The following is a 10508-nucleotide window of genomic DNA, read 5'->3' on the forward strand; positions in this document are numbered from 1 at the left end:
ACATGAAAAGTAAAAAAAAAAAGGAAAAAAAAGTAATGACCTAATATGTACACATGTGGTTTATTTGTTTTATTCGTGTGACGATATTTGATTAAACAGTTAAATAAGTCATAATAGTTTTGTGTTATCAATTACCATAGGTATCAAAATAAGAATGTGGGGAGCTTGATGGTTGGTTTTAAAACTCAAGATGGTCAATTCTAGTATCAACCCTTGGAAAATTTTATAATTTGTAGATCATAGTGTATAAGTTCATTAGTATGACTATTTGAATCTTCGTAGATATATATATAATTATTTGATATCTAATTGATATATCATAAAATAATGACAATGCTTAAAATCTAAATGATCTTTTAAGGAGGGTTGGAAGAATGTAAGTAATTACTGAGAGAAAACGATTCTTATAAGAAATTTTTATATACTAAGAGCTTATTACATGTCGATGATTAGAGATACACATTACATATTCTGAATCGCATAATAAAAAGTGTCAAAATAAGAAATAGTAGTGTTTGAGGAACGTTTTTAAAATTCAAGTATGATATCAACATAGACATTAAGTCTTTTGAAACTTTAAACTTTATAACTTGCATTATAATGAAATTTACTAATATAGCTATTTATATATTTTACCAAGTAAAATTACTCGATATCTATATGGATAATAAAAAATATAACCAACCCTCGCTCGGCGGGGTGGGGTGGGGGGAGGGGGATGGAGAGGTTTGAAAGATATATGAATGCCTTTTCACATCTCAGGGTAAGGACCCTATTAGTGGGAAGATTGAGTAATTGAAGGGATATGTCCTACTTTTATATTATTTTTTAACTCGATGTTCGATAATTATTTTAATATCTTAATTTTTTTTTAAATTTATGCTACAGTAAAATTTATTGAATGAGAAAAATACTCTTACTAGGATGTTCTTAAATTTTCCTAAGGCCTGAGCAATAGTTTAATTTTAAATCTCTAATTTATAATAATAAAAAAATATACTTATCTCATCGTAATCTTCGATATTATTGATTTTAAATTGTCAACCTCGCATTTAAAGCGAACCCATATTGTGTATTTCCACATAATGCCAATATGTTATAATGTACTTCTGCATACTGTACATTATACCTGTTTTAAATATATTTGTTTTGGAGTCATTATTCTATTTGTCTTGAATCATTTTCCACTTTTTTATACCATTTTAAGAATATTAATTATATTATTTGAACATGAATTTTCAAATATGATCGGAATATACATAATATATACACTTATATATGTATATCGAATATACATAATTTATACAGTCTATATATATCTTGTAAACTAGTTAATTGGAGTGTTTAGATACGTCGTTATTCTTACGTTTAATCCTTCGGTTATTAGTAAATTGTAATGTTTAGTTTTGATCCCTTTGCTTGATCATAAATTATAATCACAAATTTTTAGTATTATTGACCATTTCACTATTTGATTATTTATGTGTTACGTTAAGCTGATATTGTTGCTCCATATTTGACGATATTTTACTGCTACAAATAATCCATATAGTACATTTACTATAAAAAAAAAAGAGGGGACCAAAATCACATATTTTAATTAATTAAAAATTAAATGTGTCTGTCTATATCACATGGACCAAAATATATATTTTTTTCAATAACGGGATGTATCAAAATTCGAAAGTGCTAGTATCCCTATGTATTTTTAAAAAATAATTAATTTATTGATTTTCAATTCAAGTTGACAAAAAGAAGACAAAAAGTGACAGGAAATTGAAATTATTTTATAATCACAAACTTCAATAATTTGAACAAAAAAATTTCACCTAGGGTTGAAATATTTTACATGCAACTTTTTAAAAATTATTATTATTTTTTTAAAAAAAAGAAGAAATTTAAGAGACTATTTTTGGAATTTAAAGGAAAATTTTATGGTTGTTTTGTTGCTGTTCTTCTGACCTATTTACTTCCATTCTTTCCAGAGGAACAATTGCTCCAAATAAACCCTATTTTTTTTTTCATTTAAATCATTTTTATTTTAATTTTTCCTATTTTTGTTCTTTTGGTTTTGCAGTCCGTGAGTAAATGACTGTGAATTCAAATATTCATAAATTGGGTATCTGTCACAATATTTATTTATGTCATTTTGTAAGGGGAAGGATTAAATGTTTAGCAAAAAATAGGAAAGGCTCTAATAAAGGTAAATTAAAATATGGCTGAAATTTGAGTACTTATTACTATTGACTTTTGTGTAAATGAAATTAAACTTTTGACATTTGACAACCTCTTTTATCATAGCGTATATTTTATTTTCATCAGACTTCACTTATAAAATTATATTATTGATAAATTATTGTTTTTTTTTTAGTACAAAGAGCATAGAGTAAGTTGCTAAGTTAGGATTGTTTCCAACATCCTTTTTTTTAGGTTCAAAAATAGTTTGTCCATCTTCTATGATTTTGTTTGTTCATTTTCAGACCTCAAATTTAGTACTATAGGACTGTCATAAAGCCATTGTCTCTAACAAGTTGACATTTATCTGATTTAGTATACATATATACACACTACATAATTTTCAGATAAAGGGTGTTCACTATCATCTTTTGATATACGTAGCTCCGCCCTACCCCTCGTACCTTTTCAACATGCACTATTGACCATTGAAGCGGTCACATACCAACAAGAGTTGTAGTAAAATGTTGGAATGGTTGAGATTATTCTTCTTCTGATCAACGATATCACATTCGAAGCCTAGAAATGAAAACCCTCTTGGTAAATCTAAATTACGAGCCTATCAAAACATAAATCTAAATTAGTCAGGTCATAGGATTTAAAATCACTAACATAATGTAATTTTTTTTTTTTGAGATAGTCACATCATTGTTAATTAATTGTGTGACCTTTACTTGTGTTACGTTCCAAGAAGCAGGTATTAAGGGATTTGACAATACAATGACAGAGACAAATTGGGCTTTGTTTCTTGTGTCGAGTCTTTTTTAGGAAGTATGTCCTTTCAATTGATTTGTATAATGCATGTATCAATGCAATATATGATGGCCATTATACTCTACTCTAGCTGTATAAAAGTTATCTTTTATTGGTAATTATAGTGCACAATAGATATATTTATTGATATTTAATTACTCTGGAGCTTTGAAAATGAAAAAAGAAAAGGTGAAATTTTTATAAAAGCAACCATTGGGAATCACATTATGTTACTGATGGCTGATGGGAAATATATGACCCTTCTGTTCATTTGGAAGAGTTACTGACTGATCTTGATCCAAGTGAAGTTGACTTTGGATGTAATGACATGATCTAGTGAATTCAAAACTGTGGTTAGAAACTTTTTTTAATCCGAACTTAAATGCATCTCAATTATTCTATGATGAATATAGACTTGGAAAAACGCCCCCAAGTGTTGAACTAATGACATGTCAAAGGCAACGTCATATGCCCAAAATAACGATACAACGATTAGAGGATTCTCAAATGGTTAAAACTGCGTTCTATGCACTTCCTTCATCACATTGTTGTGCAACATCGCTAAACACAGTTGGATTAATGCAACATTTTCGAAGAAAAGCCAACAACTCCTCTTTACATCGAGTAGAAACATAAGCTCTTTCGTTACTTACCTTTGAATGTTGAGCATGGCTTTAGCTTCCATTTGCTCTTCCATTAAATCTTCACTAGCATATTTGCTTAGAAGCTCCATCTTCTTATGTTCCACCACCATCCTCTCGATCTCTTTCTCGTCTGGTAATGGTACATGTACCACGTATTCTTTCTCTCTGTCCTTCTCTTCCCTCTCCCTTTCCATCCGCTCCTCTTCTATCACATCCTCTTCCTCCTCGAACAATATCTTTGATCCCAAACCCACCTCTACTACCTCCCCACTTTTTACCGCCTTTTTGGCTTCCCTCTTTATCTCTTCCATTTCCATCCATTCTTTCACAGCTGCAGCGCGCATCTTTTTCTCTGCTGGACCCTCCAACTTTACCAATATTCCGTCCTCTTCATCTCTGTACCCATAGTAGCTGGCATCAATCCTCTTGTATATATCATACCTACAGATTTTCAACAAACAAATCAATATAAGCATTGCCAAAATAAATACTAAGTAGAAGAAAATCTAAAACGCATCCACGCAATAAATAAAAATTGACAAAGTAATGTTTACAGCATTTCATACAAGTTTTCAACAAATCTTCTTTTAGCTACATTGCAGTTACAAGAAAACATATTTGATTTTTCCAAGCATGAAGAAAATATACTGACTTGCCGTTTAAGAGATGGCATCATACATGCATAAACAGTATAAAGCTACAAGATTTCTGATGAACAAATTTTCATTCATAAATAGATCTTCCAACCTATTAAATCACAATCTATATTATGCATATATTTTAAAAAGTGTCCAAGTCATAAGACCACTTGCAACCTACTAACTGCAATCTGTACACACATTATACCTTAAGAAAGAATCTCAACTTTCTTTTGCAATCTGTACACACATTATATCTTAAGAAAAAATCTGAACTTTCTTTTACTTAAATTACGTTCATAATGACTATGAATTGATGACAAGAAGCAAGTCATAGAATTGGTGACAAGGCTAGTGGGCTGGAAGAAGTGCTACTTGATAAGTGGTATAGCAGGAGTAATATTGGGATTCAATCTTCAAGTAGAAATGATATTCAGTGTAGCAAATACCACTGCTCATGAACTTGAACTGAAATTTTATAGAGGGCAGCCCGATGCACTAAAGCTCCTGCTATGCATTGGGTCCAGGAAGGACCAAATCATAAAGGTTTATTGTACACGGGCTGTAAGCCTAATTTCTGCATGAGGTTGTTCCCGCGGCTTGAACCTGTGACCTCTCAGTCACATCGCAACAACTTTACCAGTTACACCAAGGCTCCCTTCCCGACTTGCTTATTTGTCAACAGTAAGCAGGCTGGAAGAAGTGCCATCAGATGGGGTTGCTGTAAGATTTCTTGTTCTCTACTTCAGACATTGACAAAATGTGCTTCTCGGTGTTCTAAATATGCATCTTCACTGAGCTTCAAGGCTTAAGTGAGTCCTTGCCTTTATTCACACTGATTTTATGCTTATGTTATGTCATATCAAGCCATAAACCCATAAATTTTGAGCTAATTGTAACATGGAAACAACATAGTTTTTTCACTGTGAAGTTACTAAGAAGCTAACTGACAAAAAACTTGGAGTTTCTGAAGACTTAGAGGGTGTTTGGATTGGTTTATTTCAAGTAGAGGTGTTTGGAAACGACAAAAGTGCTTGATATTTGGCATTATTTTTCGAGCAATGTTGCATTTGAAGTATAAATATGGCAAACCCTCCTCCTTAAAAACTGAAAAGTAGCGAAACCACACCCACACCAAAACCTAAGTAGCAGAGTACCATCCAGATACACCTTCCAAGGTGGCTGAACTTTGACTAACATCCCAATTCAGCTAGCAGGTAGTTCATCAGATAACTTCAGATTGACCAATACTAGATTCCAAAAGGAGTACATACTTGTACTCTCACTGCCCTTTGAGGCCATATCAATCTCATATTGAAATTGGAGACTCCACATTGTTAATCAGCCACTAAAAGCAGGTTTTAACATGAAAAAGCTAAATGAAGTCTGCTGACTCACAGTTTTCCCCTCAAAATCCCCATTGATCAATGTTTCCTTCTTTTTTTGTGAAATTGAGACATTTAACTCATACTTTATCGAAAAAGAAAAAACTTGACTGGAATTGCTTTGACAAAAAATTAAAATCCTAGCTCATGGAAAGTGATTTCAATAATGATGAAGTAGTAGACTTCTTGGTGAATTCTCCACCTTAACAAAGGAGAGCAGGGTTTGATTAAGTTCAACTGAATCTAATTCATAAGGACCATCAGGGTAGTCAAAAGAGAGAGCGCAGAAAAGCATAAGAATTCTGTCCTCTATTCAAAATGGGGGTATTAAGGACATTTTCTATGTGTAAATGTCTACCGAGCTCTTCATAAAAACAGGATTTCCTATTCCAAATTTTAATTTGCTTCTCCCTCATCAACAAATTAAGTTATATGTTCCTAATGCATAAAGAATTTTTTTTCCTCCAAGAAATAAAATGTTTTCATGGAGGGAAATACATTTACCTTTCCCCGTATGCCACATACACTGAAAAAAACTTAAAAGTAATAACAGCTCCTCTTTATCCATTTCAATATCTATTAATGAATATTATAGCCTCTCTTTTTTATTTATGTTCATGCCAATAAAATAAATTTGAACCTTTGACTTTTATCTGCAAATATTAAGATAAACTAAAATGGAAAAAGATATAAGTTACACCCTCTAGTTGTCCAAAAAAGTCATTTATACACCGATACCTTCTTCTTCTTATTTTAGGTGGTAGTAACACCACCGTAATTGCCACTGGCAACGCAGTGGGTTTACCTTCAGTAAGGTGTGTGAAGAGCATCTGGAACATGTTAAAAAATTGTTTTGCCACATGTCGACAAATGATTGCCTTATTTTTCTTTTCCCTTAAATACAAGTCATATTGAACTAGGAACTTCAAGGTAATTTATATCTTTGTCTACACCATAATCACACATTTCTCTAACACTACTGTGAAGTGCTGGACCATTGCCACCCACCAGTAACAGACCACCACAACTATCAAATTAATTTCACAAATAACCCTTCCCTTAGAATGTATTAATAACTAATAAAACCCTCAGATGATAGAATTATAATTTCTGTAGAGGTTATGCAAAATGAGACATGGTTGACTATTACATTTGATGCAAGATGGTAAATGTTTGGCATTCTAAAAATAAAGCATTATTGGGTCTAAAGCAAATCTCTTTTGTATAGATTCTAAAGAACAACTAGAACAAATAATATTCACAGATTGAAATACTTTCTCAGTGAGACCCCTATCGGAACTTGGTTATAATCCCTTCATTACAGAGAATGCTAATTCATATGTGAATATAAGACTGTCTGGCAGAGCTCTTGGGGTTTCAATTTGTATATAGAAATCGGAGATGGACATTTGTCGGCTGTGACTTTTCCAGCGAGGCAATGATGGAGAGGAAGAGAATAGAGTTAAAAGTTATGGAAAAAAGAGGAAAAGATAATGTAGAAAGACCATGTGGCTGCGCATGTAAAACAGTGCTTGTCTTGAATCTGGTTGTGCCATATGAGTCAGTCGGGGCAACTAAAGGTGCCAAGACAGCGTGTTTCTTCACCTGATTGGCAACTAGAGAAGTGATGTTGACGGCAAAGAATCTTAGAAAACAGAAGGCTGTTCGCATATTTCCTGAGCAAGGAGGCAGGTGAGGACTAGATCATATTTTGATACATTGCAGATTAGACATGAGGTAATTGTGGGATATCTTTAAATGATTTGGTGTTTCTTGGGCAATGCCAAAATCCATGAAGGAGTTGATGTTCAACGGGAAGTGTGGAGCTAGGGGAAGAAGACGCAAAACTTGTATTGTGGATCATTTAGAAAGAGAGAAATATGAGAGTTTTTGAGGGAGAGGTCCAATCCCTTATTTTCTTTTAGCGGACCCATGTAGTTCCAGTCTGTATAGAGGATTGAGTGTTTTAGTAGAGAACCATATTTTGCAGGTTTCTCCTCCTTTTTTTAATGACAAGGGAAACCCACAACCACTATCCTTTGGGTGGGCATAGGGTAAAACCCCCGCTTCTATGCAATAGTTTGCAAACCACACAAGAGAGGTAACCCGCACTAGGCAATGCCCGGTGCAACGAGCTCGACCTAGAAGGCAAACTATTTTGTAGGTTTCTCTTTTTTGGTATACCTCTTGTATACGACCATTACGGCCTTGTAATTATCAATGAAATCTTTTACTTGAAACATGCGTGCATATAACATGTATAAGTGTGATGTCATACATTGAATATTATATGCTGAAGTGGGTTAACAATGTACCCATTAATTATTCTCTTAAATATCCTTACTAATCTCATTTGTAATGGGGATTGTTCCGTCTTTTACCCCAAAAAGTTAAAGACAACCAATCCTTCCTCGTCATCTTCTCCCCACCCTCTTTCCCTTCAGAAGTACACCCAGATCCAATGAAGCTCCGATCATGTCTTCAACAAGTAATTTCGAACAAGGATGCCTTTCCCATACTTTTAGACATCTGTTTCCAGAATGTAGAAACTGTAGTAGCTTGAAAAATCAATTCTTGATTTTTGCTTTTTAGGATACAGCCCACCAATTGAGTATGCTCATTTCTAATGGTATTCTATAATACAGTATACCCAAAGGATCATGAATAACTTCCCAAGTTTTCTGAGCAGCATATCCTCATCAAAGACACGTTCAATAGTATTATCTTTAATATATTATTTTATATTAGAAAGAGAAACTATTGCATACTATAGCCATCAGTTTATCATTTTGCTTTCCTATTCTCTCATTTTCTCTGTTTCCTCCCAAACAAAGACCACACTTGAAGTAAGTGAAAAATTTAAGGAATAGAGAATGCAGTTGAAGCAAGCGAGGTTGAGTTTTTCGGTAGTAGTGGATGCTAGTTTTAATGCTATGCTTAGTTACAATTGAAAAAAAAAAGAATTTATTAGAACTCTATCAAAACATGTTGTCAAACATATCAATGACATTAAATTAACTTATCAACCATATATAAATAAATATTAATTTTAGGCTAAGCGCAATCTCTTATTTAAATCTGTTAAGCAAATACATGTTTGTGATGGGAAACCAAAAGCTATTGTAAACCAATCATTGGTAGTGCTTAGTCTTTCACTAAACTATTTGTATGACAACCTACTGCTATCATGTGTGCGCTCAAGTCACCGACGAAGACAAATAACAACATCACAACCTACTGCAACCAATGAAGAATAACAATCTCTTTAATTTAGGATCAAGTCTCCTTTTCACTGCCTTCGAATCTCCCTCAACTGTTAGAAGGTCTAGGTGGATTTCCTTGATAGCTAAGTCGATACTCAAAATCCAGCATTATATGTAAGCGTTTCAGTTAGTTATGAACTTTCTTCAGTTGAGTGGTATTTTATCCCTTATGATGCATAATTCCTTCAAGCATAGAAGGTTGGGTGTTATACAAATCTCTTTTTTTTGTAGGTTTTTTGCTTTTTTTTTGTACTTCTTGTATACGAGCATGCATTTTAAATTAATAAAAAATATTACTCTATAAAAAAAAAGTAAGCTTTTCAGTGAGCTTGCATTTCATCAAATAAAAATACAGGTAGATATCTGCTTCTTCATCTATCGATGTAATCACTAAATATTAGCACAGCTAAAATTCAAAGCCCAGCCCTCTGGTGATTACTCTTTTGCGGTTCGTTTGTATCACAAACACAAATTAGTAGTTTTTAATACATTCCTACAAGTTTTTCTACTAATTCTGGAAAAGCTACTAGTGATATATGACATAACATCATACTAAACAAGCATAAATAAGGATATATATATATATATATATATATATATATATATATAAACCAGAAAACTTATTCAAGCATGAATGAGGTCAAAATCAATCAATCAGTAATGTATATAAGTAACTAAAACATACCTAGTTCTTCTTTTTCGCAATTCAGGAGGTTTCTCAAACAGCTCCCTAACACCAGGCAACTTTTTCGCAGCACCAAAATACCTATACCCAGGACCACGTCCACCCGGATTCGGTACATCAATAATATTTCCATCCAAATCCGTCATCTTCGCTGAATGCTTAGTATAATTCGGCCCGCCAAGTTCAATAATCCTCCTCTCCCAATGAACTTTCTCTCTAATCAACTTATTAATCTCATCATTCAGGTCTCTCAATCGATGTTCCCCAAGTCCTTCATTTTGAATCTCAGTTACTTTTCGACCGATTTCTCTCATGATTTGCTGCCTCCATTTATCCGCTTCAGCTAAATCACGGCACTCGGAGGCTAAATAAGGACGGCGTTCTTTGGGTTTCTTCTTTTCTTCCTCTTTCATTGTGATGAACCTGTTTAACATTGATTGAGCTTTCTCTTCGTTACGCGCCATGGCTGGTTCTGTAGAATTGAGAAGATGTTAAACCCTAGAGAAGATGAAGAAGATGATGTTTCAGTTGGGAATTTGGGGGAAAATTCTTAGAACCCTAATGGGGAGAAATATATACAGTGTGTATTGGAACGACATCGTTTGGATCTTAGGGATTTAATTTTTTTTTAAGTAACCGTAGTGAATTTAATTTCACCAAATATTTGTATCCAAGTGTATACACTATTTAGATTAAATTGAAAAGTTAAATCAAGTTTTTAAATTGTTTTTTTGGAATTTTTGATTTTTGGTTTAATTTCAAATTTATAATTTACTTTGTTTAAATTTTTGGTTTGATTTCGAATTTAGAAAAATAAAAATAAAAAAAGGACAAAAAATCAAATTTTATACACAAGTTTTTGTTATTTGGGTAAAAAAAAAAAGGGTCCAAATCGATCAACTCTT

At 33.0% G+C, this 10508-nt stretch overlaps 1 protein-coding gene across 1 annotated transcript; it reads right to left on the bottom strand.

Annotated features, from left to right (window-relative positions):
• Nucleotides 1–3285: 3285 nt before the first annotated feature.
• LOC101262521 (uncharacterized) lies at nt 3286–10261 on the bottom strand. The gene is made up of 2 exons (XM_004239991.5): nt 9604–10261; nt 3286–4073 (listed from the first exon to the last, which is right to left on the bottom strand). The coding sequence occupies exons 1-2, from the start codon at nt 10065–10067 to the stop codon at nt 3638–3640; spliced, it is 900 nt and encodes a 299-aa protein (XP_004240039.1). The 5' UTR covers nt 10068–10261; the 3' UTR covers nt 3286–3637.
• Between the last annotated feature and the right edge of the window lie 247 nt (nt 10262–10508).

This window comes from Solanum lycopersicum, chromosome 5 (assembly GCF_036512215.1).
Source record: "Solanum lycopersicum chromosome 5, SLM_r2.1".
NCBI lineage: Eukaryota > Viridiplantae > Streptophyta > Magnoliopsida > Solanales > Solanaceae > Solanum > Solanum lycopersicum.